This window comes from Tupaia chinensis, unplaced genomic scaffold (genome assembly GCF_000334495.1).
Source record: "Tupaia chinensis unplaced genomic scaffold, TupChi_1.0 Scaffold000323_1, whole genome shotgun sequence".
NCBI lineage: Eukaryota > Metazoa > Chordata > Mammalia > Scandentia > Tupaiidae > Tupaia > Tupaia belangeri.
In genome coordinates this window covers 1,755,550-1,773,715 of record NW_006159817.1, presented here as the reverse complement: position 1 = coordinate 1,773,715, position 18,166 = coordinate 1,755,550, and the positions used below count along the sequence as shown (strand labels likewise).

The following is an 18,166-nucleotide window of genomic DNA, read 5'->3' as shown; positions in this document are numbered from 1 at the left end:
CTTCCTCAGCTCCCAAATTTATGTGTGCATGCGCAAGGAGAGAGGCCCCTTTCTTTGAAGCTTGAGAAGACATTGTTATATTTAAAAAACGATTATTTTCATTCTGATGCTCACCCTTTGGCCTCCTATACCTCACAAATCAGAGTGTGCTCACAGAGAGAGAGGGAAAGTAAGAAACAAGCTTCCAAGGACCAGCAGTTGGTGTAATTGCTATGTCACTGGACTCCCATGGAGTCGACCACGGTTCGAGTCCCAGACCTGGTGGCTTAAACTCACACCTCATTTGTACCCAAACCTCACCGAGACCCACAGCACAATTCACTGAGATCCACAACACACCCCACTTTAACCCACAGAACACCCTACTGTGACCCACAGCACACCTCAGTGCGACAACAGCACACATCACTGAGACCCACAGCACAAAGCTATGACCCACTGCACACCCTACTCAGATCCAAACCTCACTGAGACTCACAGCCTCTTTGTGTATATTCAAATATATTTATTGAAATTTCCTATACACCGATCCCTAGACTGATCCTACAGAATCCAGCTGTGGAATGGGGGGGTCGTGAGAGAAAGCTGAAAGACAGGATGCCTACCGTGTAGTCTCGTGCCCAGAGACAAGAATGAGAGGTGCCAGTTTTGTCCTTTCACTTGCTCATAAAGGCCTTGGTGTCTGATGGCTGATGAGGGTCAAGAGCAGAGATTCAGGCTGTGAGAGAAATGCCCCCAGAGGTTGGTGCCGATACTTACTTTGGCAATGAACCCCTCCTTCCCCAAGTGTTCTTTATTTCCACCTAAATGTCCCACTCAAGTCTTTTCCTGTGACTTTGTCTCTGCTTTGTGACAGTCCCCCTATGTCAACCGGAGCTGGCCTGACTCACTCGAGGTACCTGGACCTTCAGATGTAAAGTCAGCATGGTGGAAGTCAGGTGTCAGTAGGAGGATTTTTCTTCTTTAATATTTAGAAAAATATTGAGGGAGACGTTTAAGTTTTGGGTTTTTTTCTTGTTTTTTTTTTGCTTGGTTTTTGGGTTTTGGTTGTTTTTTTTTTTTTTGCTATAGGGCACGTGCGCTCACCAGACGGACAGAGAGAAACAGAGAGACAGAAAGTGAGAAATCACCCTCAGGGAGGATAGCCACGCCGCAATCCCTTCTCCTCCATTCTCCTCTTGGGATCTTGGACACGCACGCACACGTACCTGGCATGAGTTTTAAGCCACCGGGTCTGGGACGCGAACCGCGGTCGACTGCATGAGTCCAGCGACATAGCCATTACACTAACTGCTGGTCCCAAGATATTTTCTCTTTGGAACAATATCAGTAAATGTATTGCAACATCACAAGAACCAGAGGCCCTCACCTGTGGACCTTGAGGATTTTGTCTCACTTCCCCATCTGACTGTGTCACTGTGGTACACATTATTGTGCCAAACCCACAGTAATAGTGGGCCTCATCCTCAGGCTGCAGCTCAGAGATGTGCAGAACACCTGCATTGGCTGAGATATCTTTTGCTCCAGAGAAACGACTGGGGACCCCAGAGCCCTGGTGTATGTCTGAGTCTGTGTAGTGCCTCAGAAGATAGCGGGGAGGGCTCCCTGGCTTCTGCTGGTGCCAGTACATGTCATAGCGACTAACAGCAAAGCCGCTGCTCAGGGCGCAGGTGAGTCTGGCAGATGCTCCAGGAGATGCAGAGAGGGAGGGCGGCTGGGTCAGCACAGGCTGGGACAGGGAACCTGCAGACACAGACACATGAGAATGGGAGAGCAGGGACTAGGATGATAATTTTCAGCAGCCTTGACCTGAAGACCCCAAAGCAGGTTGGGGATTATCCTGTGTCCCCAAAGCCTTGCCCTTCCTGGCCAATGACAAAGAAGCATGAGGAGAAGAAGTGTCCAGGCCATGGTGAGCACAGTCCTTGGTCCCCACATGGCTGCACTGCCCCAGGGCAACTTTTCTTCCCACCCTCTGCCACAGGAGGGGCTCTTCATGCAAATGTGTGTCCATCCAGTGACTGCCCAGCCCCTCCCTGAGCCCAGGGCTGGGGCTCAGCTCACATAGCAGGCAGCGGGGGAGGGAGGTTGGCTCCACCCCTTGGGGAGTCCTGGGAGGAAGCTCCTGCTGGGACAGCACAGAGGGCCTTGCTCAGGGGACTCTGCCAGTCAGGGAGGACACAGCTGCTGGGTCCCCATCAGGGAACACAGGGCCAGTCCAAGGCACAGCCTCTCTTGATTGGTTCTCATTGTGCAGGAGTTTAGGAAGTACAGGGCAGTCCCACGGCGTCTCCTGCTGGACCCTGTCACATACTTCCCCATGGCCCAGAGCCCTCACAGAGCAGCTGGTCTCTGCCACTCATCAGCCATCCACTGTCTCTATTCACTCATCCTTCGTCTCGTTCTCTGACAGTCGGATTTTGATATAATCAATGTGTTTACTGCAGTTTTTTTTTTTCTCTGAGAAGACATCTGTGGGAGCTGCAAACTTGTACGTGACTCCAGAGGACAGGCTGAAAGCATCTGATCTCTCGCTTGGTGTGTGCTGAGTATGCTGCAGTGTCTGCTTTCATCTTCCCAGCTCAGAGAGACCTGTGTGTCATTCTTGAATTGTGTCAGACGCTCGGGACGAATGGAGATAAATGAGGAGTTGTGACATTTGAACTCAGGATTGTCTTTCATTAGAATCAGAGAAAATGTGGCTCACAAGAGATCCTGGGAATCTATTCCTCATGACTTATTTATTTATTTATTCCTTCCTTCCTTCCTTCATTTTAATTCGACCAGAAAGAGACACAGAGAGAGAGAGAGAGAGAGAGGAAAGTGAGAAAGCAAGCCACCAGGTCCAGGACTCAAACCGTGGTCGGCCATGTGGGAGTGTCCAGTGCCTTAACCGCCACGCCACCTGCTGGTCCCTCCTCATGACTGTTTTATTTGAAATTTGCCTGATTAATGAGAATTTAGTCTTCCCTCTGATTAGGGGGTGTTAAACAAGGCTGTGAAACTTTTTAGGGCACACAGAAAATCTAGTATGTGAACTACAAAGAGAACTGAAGCTCAAGTTTTAATGTCAACTAAGCAACTTTCCATATGTCATTTTTTTATGATTCATATTTTTTTCATATTTTTTTAACTTTTAGAGAGGTTTTTGTTTTATATATATATATACATATATATATGCCCTATAACATTATATATATATAACAAAGAGAATTGAAGCTCAAGTTTTAATGTCAACTAAGCAACTTTCCATACGTCATTTTTTTATGATTCAATTTTTTTAACTTTTTATTTCTCTCCTCAAAGAGTTTTGTGGGTTTTTTTGGTTTTTTTTTGTTTTTAAGTTTGATTTAGGGCACATAGACTCACCAGAGAAAGACTGAAAGAGAGAGGGAGAGTAAGAAATTATCCCCCAGGAGGGATGGTCACCCCACCGTCCCTTCTTCCTGCACATTTTGGGCACACATGCACACACACCTGGCATGATTTTAAACAGCTGGGCCTGGGACTGGAACTGTGCAGTCAGCCATGTGGGACCCAGCTGCCTTAACTTCCATGCCACCTGCTAGCCCCCCAGGTTACATTTTATTCTGAATTTGTATATGTAACACGCTTCATCAGGTTTCTTTAGTTGGTGTTACTTTTCAATTTTTGCCATAAGGTCCGTGTACTCATGGGAGAGAGCCAGAGAGGGAGAGTGAGAAATCACCCCAGGAGTGATGGGCATGCTGCAATCTCTTCTCCGTTCTCTTTCCAGAAATTTGGGCACTCATGCATGCACACCTAGCATGTTTCTGAAGACACCAGGTCTGGACCTTGAACCATGGATTAGACCATGTGGGATCCATTGCCCCCGCTACCATGCCATCTGCTGGCCCCTTCATCAGGGTTTGAGAGCAGGCAGGACCTTGTAATTTGAATGAATAGGGGTGCAATGTTCAGTGTAAGCGAGCTTTCTAGACCTGTAAAACTTCCATCAGGAGAGGGCCTCAGAACTGAGAAATTATCCTATACCTGCGGGACAGGATCTGACAGTGAAGCTGGTGGATGATGAATTATAACATTCTGCCCCTCCTGGTTACATTCTGCCCCTCCTCTGTCCTTTCCCTCCCACACCATCTCACTGAACTCTGTCCTCAGGAATCTTGGTATTTCCCAGAATGCCCCTGGCCAGGCATGGTGCAGTCCCTGCTCTGGTCCTGAAAGGAGAGTAAGGAGTCTCCCTGGTACAAGGTGGAGTCTCAGAGAAACAGAGAGGACCTGGGGGGACCCAGATCTGCTCCCTCATTGATTGAACAGAAGACCTCCTCGCTGGCTGCCTCCTGGGGGTGGTTGAACGCCAGGGTCATGCACAGGACACCAAGGATGTCCTTTCCAGTTGTGGCTCCAGCTTATTGTGCTGTTTTGAGAATTATTATTAGGTTTTTACACTAATCACGTACAATATTAGGAGACAGTTTTAATATTGGGAACTATTTATATTAGAAGTCAATATATTTTAACATGCACAGAGTAAGAGTCACAGGCCAGGAACTGCAGGACCTGAGGTCTTTGTCCCACTTCCTCATCGGCCTGCATCACTGTGGGAAGCACTGCCGTCCCATATTGCACAGTAATAGTCGGCCTCGTCCTCAGGCTGCAGCCCCGAGATGTGCAGAACACCTGCATTGGCTGAGGTGTCCTTGGATCCAGAGAAGCGGCTGGGGACCCCAGAACCCTGTTTCTTATCGGAGTCTGTGTGGTAGTACAGAAGATAGTGGGGAGGGCTCTCTGGCTTCTGCTGCTGCCACCCTATCCCATAGCTCCCCACACTGAAGCCACTGCTCAGGGCACAGGTGAGTCTGGCAGATGCTCCAGGAGATGCAGAGAGGGAGGGCGGCTGAGTCAGCACAGGCTGGGACAGGGAACCTGCAGACACAGACACTCATGACTTGGGGCGAATTATGTCAGGTCTCAGATTCTTAATGATCTGAATCAGAGGAGCAAATACAAGCCTGGAGATTACCCCAGGCCACCAGAAGAGTGTCCTACCTGTGCAGTAAGAGAGAAGCACAAGAAGGAGAGGAGTCCAGGCCATGGTGGACACAGTCCCTGGTCCCCACATGGCTGGGCTGCCCAAAGCCTCCTTTTCTTCCTACCTTCTGCCACAGGAGGGGCTCTTTATGCAAATGCTTGACCATCCAGTGGCTACCCAGCCCCTCCCTGAGACCTGGGCTGGGGCTCAGCTCACACTGCAGACTGAGGGGGAGGGAGGTTGGCTCCACCCCTTGGGGGGCCCTGGGAGGACGCTCCTGCTGGGACAGCACAGAGGGCCATGCTCAGGGGACTGTGCCAGTCAGAGAGGACACAGCTGCTGGGTCCCCCTCAGGGAGCAGGATGGCCCAGCCTGATCTCGCCTCCCTGGCTGCTCGGGAACTGGGTGTCTCTCCTGCTTGGTGCTTCTCCAGCTGCACACATGGAGCAGCATGAGGGGAGCTGGAAGAACTTACGAGCATGCTTGGTGGTTCTCAGGACTCTCTGGGAATGAGAGAACCCCAGGAACAGAAGGGCAAGGTGCAATAAGGTGTCGGAAGTAAAAGCCATGGAGTTGGAGCTTCTGGTGTCAGGGTTTAGAGAGGTTCAAAAACAAAGACGGGGAGTGGCAACTTCCATGGGAAGAGCTTAGGGCATGCCCCTGGCTGCTCTGATGTAAAGCCCTTGGGGAGGAACCTAGAGGTCACAGGGACAATGGGATGGTAGGAAAGGAAGGGAGACCAGGATATGAGCAGGACAGTCAGGAATCAGAGATGCAGAAGGGAAGTTGGTGAGAGCGGTCCTCATTGAGATAAGGGGGGAGCCAGTAAGTGGTACGGTGGTTAAAGCACTGGACACTCCCACATGGCCAACCACAGTTTGAGTCCCAGACCTGCTGGCTTCTTCCCCAGTTAAATGAAAATAAATAAATAAATAATAAAATTATTTTTTTTTAAATCTAGTTCTTTTTCAAAAATTTAAAAAGACTGTTTTTTAAACACAGTGATTCTTTCCTGGCTCTCAGCCCTCCTCTCCTCTCTGCAGTCCCCCTCTTCCTACTATGGCTTTTCCTTTAGCCAACGTCTTTCACCCTCTCTATGAGAGATTTCGCTTTGATTTCTGTCTCTGCAGAGTTTTATTCTGTGTTTTCAAGTATTGTGACTATGAAGATAATGAAATAGCTGTGTTGATCTGGGGAAATAGTCTCTCTGGAAGAGCAGACTTTCAGGCCCCACTGCAGAAACACTGATTCAGAACCCACATTTGCAAAATCCCCAGGTGGCTTGTGGGCACATGATGGTGGGAGCAACCCTAGTGAGATGGGCCTGGGAGGTTGGGGTCGTGACCCAGCCCTCAGGCCTCAGTCTGTCCTGCCTCCCACCACCCTGGCCAGGACACTCACACCCTCTTTCCCACTCTGTGAATGCCACATCAGACACAAGGACTCCAGGCTTCCATGGAAGTGGCAGCCTCTCCTCAGGAGTCACGGGTCCACAGAAATAAAGTCCTTTATTAGAGACAAGAAGGCTTTCACTTGTTCACATCTTCCTGTCTCGAGAGCAGTGAAGAATTGCAAGCACTTAAAACTAAAATTTTTGATTAGTACTTACTTCATCTTAGCCATATTAAGCAGTCATTATATATTCGTGTATAACAAGACATGAAACTTCCCGTAGTTCAGCTCCTGCGACAATAGCAGAGTATAAAGGGGAGTACCAGGAGCACTAACGTGATCCCGTTTGTGGAAAAATGGGAGGCCAAGATGAAGAAACACGAGGCAATTCAGATCTGCAGTTCTGTGGATTATGTGGTTGCCCCTGTCCTAGGGCGGTAATAACCATGTGGCACAATCTGGGAGCCCTCAACCACAGACGTGCGTTGTCTCACGGTTCTGGAGGCTCGTTGTCCGAATCCATAGAGCAGTGCCGAGTTCTCTCTGAAAGCTCTGAGGGAATCCTTCCTCCCCTCTTCCTGGTGCTTGGTGTTTCTGGTCAACACCAAGAGATCCCTGACTGGCAGCTGCCCTCTCTACCTCTTTCTTCACATGACTGTCGTGTTTTCTCATAGCCACCTTCTAGTAAGGTCATAATGAGTCATATTGGGTTGGGAGGGAGGGAGGTCATACTTGGTTGGGTTGGGAGGGAGGGAGGTCATACTTGGTTGGGTTGGGAGGGAGGGAGGTCATACTTGGTTGGGTTGGGAGGTCCCTCTACGACAAGATGGCCTCATCCTGGCTCATACATCTGTAAGGAACTAGTTTTCAAAATAAGGATGTGTTCTGTGGTAACATGGGTAGGACTTCACATATCTTTTTGAGGGGACATATTTGACCCCACAACCTTAGAAAAGAAGAATGTATTTCAAAAATTATTATACTTTTCAGTATTTATAAAAATCCTTATTCAACACACCTACAGTAAATCACAGTGCGACCTGACAGCATTAGTAACACACAAAGGAGAAGTCCCTCCCCTTGCTCCTGGTGGCACCAGTATTATAGTCTACTCAGCGAGAAATAAGAGGACATCCAGACAGAACCAAAACAGAAGCAAGAAAAGCAGGTTACTGCTCCTTCAGGGTAGGTTCTGTCTCTGCCTTCAAAACAATAGAAGTTTAATGGTCTTCATAGCCAGGGCAGGGGATCTGGCTGAGGATTATATCACTAAGGAACATTTTAAGGCAGTAAGGAGGAGCCCGGTTTAAAGACAATAGGAATGCTAATTACTCTGTTGACTCTTAGGCACAGAGGAGAAGGCAAGTTTCTAGTCATAGGAGTCCAAGGGTTTCTAATGGAGGCGCTTCTCCAAGATGGAGTCGCTCCTGCTTCATTCCCTTCTCTTCTTGGAGATGCTCCTCCAAGATGGGATCATGCCTGCTTCACAAGGAGCAGCGCTGGTGATGCTGCCCTCCCGACTGTGCTGGTCCTCCGTCCTCAGTTCTGATGCCCCCTAGTTCTGGTTTGTGGGGACGTAAGATAATGCAATGGTACTCCTGTGGGCCAGCTCAGCCCAGGTCACTCTTGAGCTTCCTCCACTCCAGGACTCGAGCAGGAAAGGGATAAACCCAGACCTACCCTCTCCCTTCTCTCCTGGATGGGAACATCTGTACTGCCCTGAGAGCCGAGGTGGAGGGTCATGTGATCTTGATGTCCTACAAGCACTCTGTACCCACACATTGTCACATGTACGTCTGTGTCTTGGCTCCCCATCTGAGTGTGTCTCTGTGCTAAGCACCCCTATCTGACAGCCAGCAGTAGTATCCAGCCTGGTCCTCAGATTGAGCCCCTGACAGGGTCAGGACAGCCCTGCCCCCAATGAAGGAGCCTGAAAAGTGGGCAGGGGCCCAGGAGTGTTGGTTGTTTGTACCATGAATCAGTGCCCTTTCTCGGGGTGATCATGTACAGTTTTTGAGATTGACAGACAACATTTAGTGAAAAGATTTTCCATTGGTCTGGCCCAAAAAGGTGGGACATGTAGGGGGGGGGCTTGTAGGTTATAGGTGTGTTCCACAATTCTTAGGTTGGTGACTGGAAGGGAAGATCTGTGTCTTGGGAAGAGATTAAAGAAAGGCTTAATCTACATCTCAAGGAAAGGGAAGTTCTCTGTCCTGGGAAGAGATAAGCAAAAGAATATGGTGTAATTGGTTGAAATATACATCTCAAAGATACCATGCCAGGGGACAGGAGGTAGGAAGAATCCTGTTCCTGTTTGTGGCATGACTTCCCCAGTCCCTTTTGAAAAGATTTTGGAAAACTAGGAAAAGGAGTCAGCCTTCTGTCCACAGAAGCACCTGCATAGGGAACCAGTACCTGCCTGCTGTCAATGGTCGTCTTCCTGTTGTTTTTGATACCCCATACCCTGATACTGCCCAGTATCGGGCTAAAGGAAGTCACATGCGTTTATCAGGTTGTCCCCTCAAAAATAGCAGAGAAATTATATGGCGCCAGTCATTTTCACATCTTTAGACGATTTACATCCCAAAACAACTGGCTTTGCATTGCAATTTCTCCTCCCTTATTCTCTTTGCATTCCACTTCTTTCTTCCCCATTCCTTTTGCATCTTGTTTTCCCCTTCCCCCATTTTCTGCCCTTTGAAAGAATAAACCTGAGACTGGTTCTGGTCGCAACTTCTCCATCAGAGCTGTGCCCACCCGATCCTTGCTTTTCTAGACTCATGTGTCTTTGTGTGTTTTTTATTGCATCTATTTCTTTTTTTTTTTTTTGGGGAGGTTTTTGCTATAGGGAGCATGCGCTCGCCAGACAGACAGAAAGAGACAGAGAGATAGAAAGCCAGAAATCACCCCCCGGGAGTGTGGCCATGCTGCAATCCCTTCTCCTCCATTCTCCTCTCAGAATCTTGGGCACGCACACACACGCACCTGGCGTGAGTTTAAACCACCGGGTCCAGGACTCAAACCATGGTCGTCTACGTGGGAGTCCAGCGACATAGTCATTATGCCAACTGCTGGTTCTGTTATTGCATCTATTTCTAATCCACAGCCTTCTTCACTCAGAGAAAAGGTGTTCATGCCGAGCTGGTCCTGACAGTCAGTGAGGGCTCCTGAGTTACCACAGTCTGAGAACCAGACCCTAAACCCAGAAAACGCACAGGTCAGGAAAGAGGAAGGACAGGGACCCTGCCAAGGCCTGTACCTGTCATCGCTTTGGACCTGAGGACAGAGTGAGGAGAGGCAAGAGGACAAGGGGTGTCCAGGCCATGCTGTAGACTCTCCCCACATCCCAGGACCTGCAGCTGGAGCTGGACTCTGGGTGGCTCTCTGATAAAGAGAGCCTCCTCAGCTCCCTGGTAAACTTGTGGTTTGGGTGCTGCATTGTACAAATGGAGCCCTTCATCCCCACGCCTGTCCACACTGAGCTTAGGCCCTGGAAGCAGCGGCTCTGTCAGGAGGTAGTGGCTGTGAGCTCTGAGTCTCTCATGGGGGCAAGCACCTGCTGTGGCTCCTCACTCAGTCCAGGGAGCAGGCCAGGCCAGGAACAGGGAACCTGGTGCACTTGTTCAATCTTGATCCTCTCTGAGCAGCTCCACAGCGCCCCTGCTGGGCTTTGAGAGCTATGTATGGTTCATTTTGGGAACTGTGTTCCTTGTTTGAATTTCTTTTATTTTTATTTATTTATTTTATAAGTTTTTTATAGGGCTCATGAGCTGGCTTGAGAGAGACAGAGAGAGAATGAAGTGAGAAATCACCCCCCAGGGAGGATGGCCACAATACAATCCCTTCTCCTCCACTCTCCTTTCGGGATTTGGACCCTCAAGCAAATGTGACTGGTATGTTTTTCAAGCCACTGGGTCCAGGACTCAATCCAGGCAGCTGACCGGGTGATATCCAGTTGCTGTAATCACCATGCCCCTCGCTGGCCCGCCAGTGACTGAATTTTCATTTCAACGTTTATTGCGCTGAGTTCCTCCAGAGATGTGTAGAAATTTAATCCATCACGTGTTCCTGTTCTATAACTTTCATTTGTTTCGCTATTATAGAATACTACTTTTTTATTTATTTTATATTATCTGCTTGTTTATTTTGCAGAGGGTATGTGTGCTGGCCAGAGAGGTCATGCGTGCTTGCTGAGAGACACAGAGAGGGAGGGAGAGGGAGAAAGCAAACCTGGAGGGGGTGTGTCAGGTGGAATTCCTTCAACAGAAAGTCCCCATCCTGTCTGGATTTGGGGAATGCCCGCACACCTGGCTGACATGTTTTCCCAGGGGCCTTGGCCAGGTTTCAAATGATAACAGGCCATGCGGGATTCATGTCCCTTAACCACGATTCTGCAAGGCCGGCCCACCCTGTCCTTTTCTGAGGAGTGGCAAAGGAGGTCTGGAAGTTCTCCTGAGAGTGACTGTGATTGCTGCTCGGACATCTCTGCTGCTGGATTTCAACGCCGAACTCATTTTCCTGATGAGTATCTAGGTTCCATTTTCTCATTTGAGTTGGGGGGAAGTGGAGAAATGGCATTTTTGTCTCGATTTTTATATTACAGAAAAACAGTTTTTCATTCACTAGTGCGTACGATGGGGTCTTCATAAGTGGCCTTCATTTCATTGAAGTTGTTTCTTTCTATTCACAATTTCGTGAGTACTCTTTGATGTGTTTTAGGTTTAAGTTTCATATTTTTTTTGGAGAGATTTTCGCTATAGGGCGCGTGCACTCGCCAGACAGACAGAGAGAGACAGAGAGACGGAAAGTGAGAAATCACCCCACAGGAGGGATGACCACGCCGCAATCCCTTCTCCTCCATTCTCCTCTTGGGATCTTGGGCACGCACGCACACGTGCCTCGAGTGACTTTTAAGCCACCGGGTTTGGGACGCGAACCGCGGTTGACTACGTGGGAGTCCAGCGACATAGCCATTATGCTAACTGCTGGTCCCTAGGTTTCGTTTTTTATCTATAGGTTGTGTATTCTTGCCAGAGGACACAGTGTAAAAGAGCAGGAAAGTGACCTGCCCCCCCCCAGACTCCAGAATGATGAGGAAAGAGATCTCTGTCAGTGAAGACGCCCGGCCGGTGGTGTCATGTTCTGGAAGCCCCACAGACCAGTGCACCCCTCCTGGACTCTGTCCCAGAGCAGTCCCCCCTGCCATCCAGATAATATATATATTTAATTCTAGAAGAATTTGCACTGTGCTAACAAGAATGACAGGACTGGGGCATATTTGAGAGATGGAAAACAGCTTCTCTGGACACATTTCACTGAGGAGAGCTCAGATCCCAGTCTTAGGCCAAACAGAGGAAGCATCTGAATTGGGCACAGGTAGGAGCTGAACAGAGAAGACCCAGGGCTGGGCAGACAGCAGGGGAATTCTTGTTTTTGTTTTATGTTAAGTATGATAGGCTTAGTCATGCTTCAGAATGTTAGTAGAAAATAGAAATGTATAAACTTAACAGAGCTGATTTTTAGAAAAATTTAAAAAAAATTCTACAACTGAAAATTGCACAGCAGGTTCTTGTCTCACTTCCCCCCTGGCCTGGAGCACTGTGTGACTATCGAGATTGCGATCGTAGGAGTGACAGTAATAGACAGCCTCGTCCTCAGCCTGGAGCCCTGAGATGGTCAGGGAGCCTGAGTTGCCAGACTTGGAGCCCGAGAATCGATCAGAGACCCCTGAGGGCCGTTTGTTGTTTTCATAGATGAGGAGTCTGGGTGCTTTCTCTGGGAGCTGTTGGTACCAGTGCACATTATACCCATACCCGATGTTGCTGCTGCTTCCAGTGCAGGAGATGGTGACCCTCTGTCCCAGGGCCCCAGACACTGAGGACGGCTGAGTCAGCACAGACTGGGCCCAGGACCCTGGAGGTGGGAGAGACACAGAGACAATGATTCTGGGTCTAGAGACAAGAGGAGAAAGTAGGGCCCATGGTCTCCCCAGGTCCTTCCCCTGGCCCCGTATCTAGTCACCTGTGCAGTGAGCCAGGAGGGTGAGCAGGAGAGGGGACCAGGCCATGGTGGAGGATCCCGGAGTCCTGCCTTCTGGGCCCACAGCTGAAGCAGAGCTTCCCCCAGTCTCTCCCTTCCCCTCTTCATGCTCTGAGAGAGGGAGGGAGCATTCATGCAAATGAAACCCCACCCCCAGATTGCTGGTCCCCCCTGGCCCTGGGTCAGGCCCCTCTGCCAGAGAATGGCAGGTTGGTAGAGGTGGGGCTGTGTGGGCCCAGGGGTGGGAGGTCCCAGCTGGGAGCCCTGAGCAGAGGGCAGCAGGCAGGGCAGGTGGCTGACCCCAGCTCTCATTACCCAGAGACCTCTTGAATGAGCCCCGAGTGCCCCCTGGTGTCCAGGCCACATATAGCATCCTGTGCCATGGGACCAGAGCTCCTCAGAGACCACCCTGTCTGTCCCCTGCCCTTGAGCTGCCCAGGCCCAGGTGAGCCGCCCAGGCCCAGGTGAGCCTGGCTGTGAGAGCTCTTAGGATCACCCACTATAAACAGAGCTTGAGGAAAAGCATGGTTCATACTCAAGAAGGTCTGAAGATGTCTGTTTCAAAATTATAACAAATTGGGACCAGTAGGTGGCCTGGTGGCTAAGGCACTGGACATTCCCACATGGCTGACCACAGTTCGAGTCCTGGACCTGGTGGTTTGCCTTCTCTCTCTTCTCTCTCTTTGTGTTTCTCTCTGGTCAAATTAAAATAAATGAATGAATAAGTAAAATTAAATTTTAAAATAGTTCTTTTAAAAAATTATAACAAATTATTCACCTCTAATCTGAAATATCATGCAGTGTATATTATTTTCTCAAAAAAAGCAAATTTTGAAAAAATATCTATTTACTAAAAAGACAAAATAACACAGATTTATGCAGAGCAAAGTCTGGTCTACACTGGTCACCAGTGTTGTTGTGTGGAGTCAGATGGGCTTAGGGAAAAACAGGATTGTCACTATGTAGTCTTTATTAGTAAATTTGTCTCATGGGATTCCACCACTGTAAGATTTTAAATGCACTATTTTTTTTTTTGAAAAATTTAATGATTGTGTGAGTTAGTCAGCTATTTAAAATCAGTCTATATGTTTATAAGAAGAAAAATCTCTGGTGAATTTTTAAATTTCATTTACAACCATTACCACCTAGAAATATCCTTTTAAGTCATGTTCAGGTACTTGCAATTGGATTGATTTTCCTTTTTATACCAAAAAAAAAAAAAAGACAACAGCCGTTTTATGTTTCCAAATCACAGATATTTTGTAAATTTTATTATCATGTTAATTGTATTCATTTATGTATTTTTGCCTTAGGGAGTGTGTGCTCATCACAGAGAGAGAGACTGGGACAATGAAAGGAAAAGTGAGAAATCACCCCCATGGAGATGGCCACACCACAATCTCTTCTCCTCCATTCTCCTCCTGGGATCTAGGGCAGGTACGCTGATATCCCAGCGTGAATTTCAAGCCACTTGGTCTGGGACTTGAACCACAGTCTGCCCCATGAGAATCTAGCAATGCAACAAACTACACCATCTGCTGGTCTTGAAATGATTTTTTTGTGCATTTTTTTTTGGAGAGGTTTTTGCTGTAGGGCACGTGCGCTCACCAGACAGACAGAGAGAGACAGAGAGACAGAAAGCGAGAAATCACCCCCCAGGGGGGATGACCACACCGCAATCCCTTCTCCTCCGTTCTCCTCTCGGGATCTTGGGCACACACACACGTGCCTGGTGTGAGTTTAAGCCACCGGGTCCAGGATGCGAACCACGGTCAACCACATGGGAGTTCAGCGACATACATAGCCATTACACTAACTGCTGGTCCCAGTACTGCTTCCTCTTTAATGATGCACATGAGTCCTGGGGGGGACCACAGGCTCACCTGGTTTATGTCTATCTGGAGCAGAGCCCCTTCCCTCAGTGCTCTAGGAAGAGAGGGAGAGAAGAAACCCAGTGCTGGGGGAGCCACAATGGGGAAGGAACCCCTAAGAAACCTCAGAGGCACCTGGCAGGGAGCCTGGGCAGGAGAGCAGGGCAGGGGCCTCCCTCCCTGTCATGGGGCTGACCATGTCCACCTCTCTCTTCCTCTCCTGCCCCAGGGCTGAACCATTCTGAGCACATGAAGTTCTGGTTGCACTTCTTCATGGCCGTCAATCACTGTGTATGACAACTGCCCATGTGCAACTCGCAGATATACTCAGCGTCGTCCTCAATCTGAGCCCCCATGATGGTGAGGGTGGCTTTGTTCCCCATGAGGGACCCAGTGAAGCGATCGGGGACCCCAGAGGGACGGCTGTTGGTGTGGTAGATCAGTGTGCGGAAGGGCTGGTCTGGTGTCTGCTGGTAGCAGTTGGGGTAGTGACTGGTAGAGACAGACCCAGTTCCAAGGCCACAAGTGAGGGTGACTGTCCCTCCCGGAGACACTGACAGTGACCGTTCCTGGGTCACTGTCGCCTGAGAACCAGCCCCTAAAACCAACAGAAGAAACACAGTTACCCTCATGAAGACGAGCACCACCCTGGACGTACTTCAGGTGGGCTCCCCAAAGACGCGCCTGAGCAGAGAGTGAGGAGCCCAAGAAAAAGCGCCATCCAGGCCATGGTGGGGACACTTGTGAGGGCTCCACGTCAGACTCTGCAGATGGACTTGCTGTCCTCGGGCCTTTTTATGCCTCGTTAGGCCTTTGTAGATGCATTAGTAGGAGAAGGACCTTCGTGTAAATCAGCTCCCTGCCCCCTCTTGGCCAGGGCTCACCTGGTGTCCCCTGGGAGAGATCTGGAGGGAGGCAGATGCTGGGACTTCACAGGCCAGTGACCAGAGGGGACTGAGACACCGAGTGCTGAGGTGACATTTTCACCAGGTCATGTTTCCAGTCCTGGGGACCTCAGGCCTGAACTCCGTCTCTGCAGAACCTGAGGCTGAGTGGGGAGCAGGGTGAGGGCTTTGCCTCTGGCTTCCCTTGTTCTTTCCCACCCGACCTAGCCCTGCCTCCTCCTTCCCTTCCCAAAGGAAGGACCCTGTGTCTTCTCTGTGTGATAAGCAGGCCCTCCTCCCCCAGCAGAGAGTCCAGGGGGACAGCTCAGAGCTTGGGTCTGGGAGTGTGAAGAGCAGGGTCCCCACCGACCCAGTCCTGTCAACTGTCCCCAGTGGCAGGTGGAGGGGACAGGGTTGGGGTGCAGCACATGCAGTGACACTGCCAGGCTGGGACCCCAACACTCTTTTGAACTGAGAGCCCTCAGGCATGGAGCACAGCTCAGATGCAGGTTTGATGAGACGCCCGCAGAATCGCCTCTAAACACTGTGACTCCTCCAGCAGGCCAAAGGGCAGAGAGGAAACCATCCTGTCACCGTCAGAGACACAAATGATGCTGTGTGTGAACAGGTGGGTGTGAGCATCCCGGTCCATGGTGAGACCCCGTGCGGCCATCGAGTCTCCTGTGGAGCAGGAGGGGTGGGAAGGCAGGTCAACCCAGCCAGAAAATGGTCCCCTCCCCCTGCATACCCTGGTCCTCTGGCCTCTCTGGTGCTGACTGACTTTGCTGAACCTTTCATTGTTGCTCAGGTTGCAGAGTGACAGTAGGTGGCAGTCCAGAGACTCCATGGGGGGGGGGGAGGGAGAGAAGAGAGAAGAGGTGGTTTGGGGGAGGGGAGGGGAGGGAGGGCTGGAGCTCCTCTCTGAGCTGCACGTTCACAGCACACAGAGCTCTCTCCTGGGCTGTGGATTATGAAGATTCAGGAACCATGTGGAGAGCGCCCGGCACAGCCTCTGGGCTCCAGTGTGAACTGGGGACACCTGAGCCTCCCCTCTTCTCCCTCTTTACCCCTGGGAGATGGAGGAGACCCCCTCATGAAGGTGTGTCCCTGCCAGGCGCCCTCTCCAATCCCTGTCTAGACTCTGCTCAGGATAGACATTCGAATGCTGGTGAAAAAGTGGACCTGGGACCAGCAGTTAGCGTAATGGCTATGTCGCTGGACTCCCACGTAATCGACCACAGTTCGAGTCCCGGACCTGGTGGCTTAAACTCACGCCAGGCGCATGTACGAAAATGCCCAAGATCCCGAGAGGAGAATGGAGGAGAAGATATTGCAGTGTGGCCATCCCCCCTGGGGGGTGATTTCTCACTTTCTGTCTCTATGTCTCTCTCTGTCTGTCTGGTGAGCTCATGCACCCTATAGCGAAAACCTCTCAAAAAAAAAAAACAACGTGGACCCGACGTGGGCTGTCCCTGCACTAAGGGATGCTTATCTCTCATGTCCTAGAGCTGTCCCAGCTTCAGGAGAGTCCAGCACCTTCACGGTGCCTGCTCCTGTCCCACTGGAGCAGCCTCAGCCATTTCCCACCTGGGGAGCCACAGTCTCTTACTCACTCTCAGACCCCTGACACCCCCTGCTGGTCACAGACACAGCTCTCTGCCCTGCTTCCATCACAGCTGAGCAGGGGCCACTAGCCTCAGTTGACACCTTACCCTACTTGAGAAAATCAAGGCAGAGTTAAAGGGGCCGCGTCCTCCCAGGAGCCCTCCCCTAGAGTCACTATCAACTGCAGGGACCCCCCAGTGGCCTCCGCATCTCCTCACACCTCACCCTTGCTTCTGTCCTCTGGGGGCATCAGAGAGCCCCTCCCTGACGGGTCATGGTTTCATCTCTGTTGGGGTTCCAGACTCTGCATGGACCTGGTGGACCGATCTCAGGTGGGTCCACAGCTCTCTCCCCTCTCAGGAGCCTAATGAGAAGCAGGAAGGGCTGGGCCGGGGCAGCAGCATGGACTTGGTGTGGGCTCCAGGAGAAGCTTCCCTGGAATCGTTATCATTTACTAAGTGCAGGGGTGGAAGGCCGTGGGAGGAGGGTGATGGGAGTAAGGGGCTCTAGCAGCTTAGATTCCTCCCCTATGCATGCCCAGGGCTGGAGTCAGTGCTCATGGCACCCGGAGGACCTGGGGGAGGAGAGGCACCAGGTGCTCTGGTTGGAATGTGTGTTCGTGTTCCCCCAAAGTTCAAGTGTGGGAGTCCTGCCCCGGCTGTAGGTATGTAGTGATGGTGACAGCCCTTCTGGGAGCTACTGTGCCATGAGGGTGGAGCCTCATCCAGAAGACAGAGCCTGATAAAGGGGCCCCAGGAGCTCCCGTGCCCCTTGACCAGGTGTGGACACAGGAGCAGGTGCCGAGAGAGCAGCCCCCACTGACCCCAAATCTACCGGGTCCTGATCTCAGACTTCCTAGCCCCCCTGGACTGTGAGCAATGATCTGTGTTCACCATCCCCCTAGTCCACGGTCTGCTACAGCGTTCTGGAAGGACGTGCCCTGGGGAGGAGCAGACACAGTCCCGGATCACTCAGGGAATGGGACCCTGACAGGCTCTGGAGTCACCGGAGACTGCCCTACATGGTCATAACTGTTCCCTGGAGCCAGTACAAAAGCCCCACACTGTCTTAGGGGAGGGAATGGGGACAGGGGTGGTCTCCTGATGAACAATCTCCAATCCCTTCCTCAGTCCCTTTGCAGAGAAAGGACATGTCGGGGCAGAGAGGTCCACAGAATCAGCTCCCTGACACCGCAGTGAGGGGCCCCAGCTCTGCATCCCTCTGAACCCCCTTCAGCACTCCTGTGGGAGGGACCTGCTTCATCTGAGTCTGCCCTGAGCCCTGACTGTCCTCAGCCTCGTGAAGTCCTAGAAGAGCAGCAGATCACATGGGGTGCAGAGAGAAGAGGTTACCATAGAACA

The 18,166-nt window shown here is 50.7% G+C and overlaps 1 pseudogene and 3 gene segments (V, D, J or C); all 4 read right to left on the bottom strand.

Annotated features, from left to right (window-relative positions):
- Positions 1 to 1,346: 1,346 nt before the first annotated feature.
- On the bottom strand, positions 1,347 to 1,911 carry LOC106735198 (immunoglobulin lambda variable 5-45-like; annotated as a pseudogene).
- Positions 1,912 to 4,564: 2,653 nt separating this feature from the next.
- On the bottom strand, positions 4,565 to 5,077 carry LOC102500442 (immunoglobulin lambda variable 5-37-like). The segment is given in 2 exon segments: positions 4,565 to 4,908; positions 5,032 to 5,077. Coding segments are annotated over 2 exon segments (390 nt in total).
- Positions 5,078 to 8,831: 3,754 nt separating this feature from the next.
- On the bottom strand, positions 8,832 to 12,540 carry LOC102500034 (immunoglobulin lambda variable 1-40-like). The segment is given in 3 exon segments: positions 8,832 to 8,891; positions 11,985 to 12,319; positions 12,428 to 12,540. Coding segments are annotated over 3 exon segments (441 nt in total).
- A 2,046-nt stretch (positions 12,541 to 14,586) lies between these two features.
- On the bottom strand, positions 14,587 to 15,052 carry LOC102499607 (immunoglobulin lambda variable 8-61-like). The segment is given in 2 exon segments: positions 14,587 to 14,914; positions 15,001 to 15,052. Coding segments are annotated over 2 exon segments (360 nt in total).
- Between the last annotated feature and the right edge of the window lie 3,114 nt (positions 15,053 to 18,166).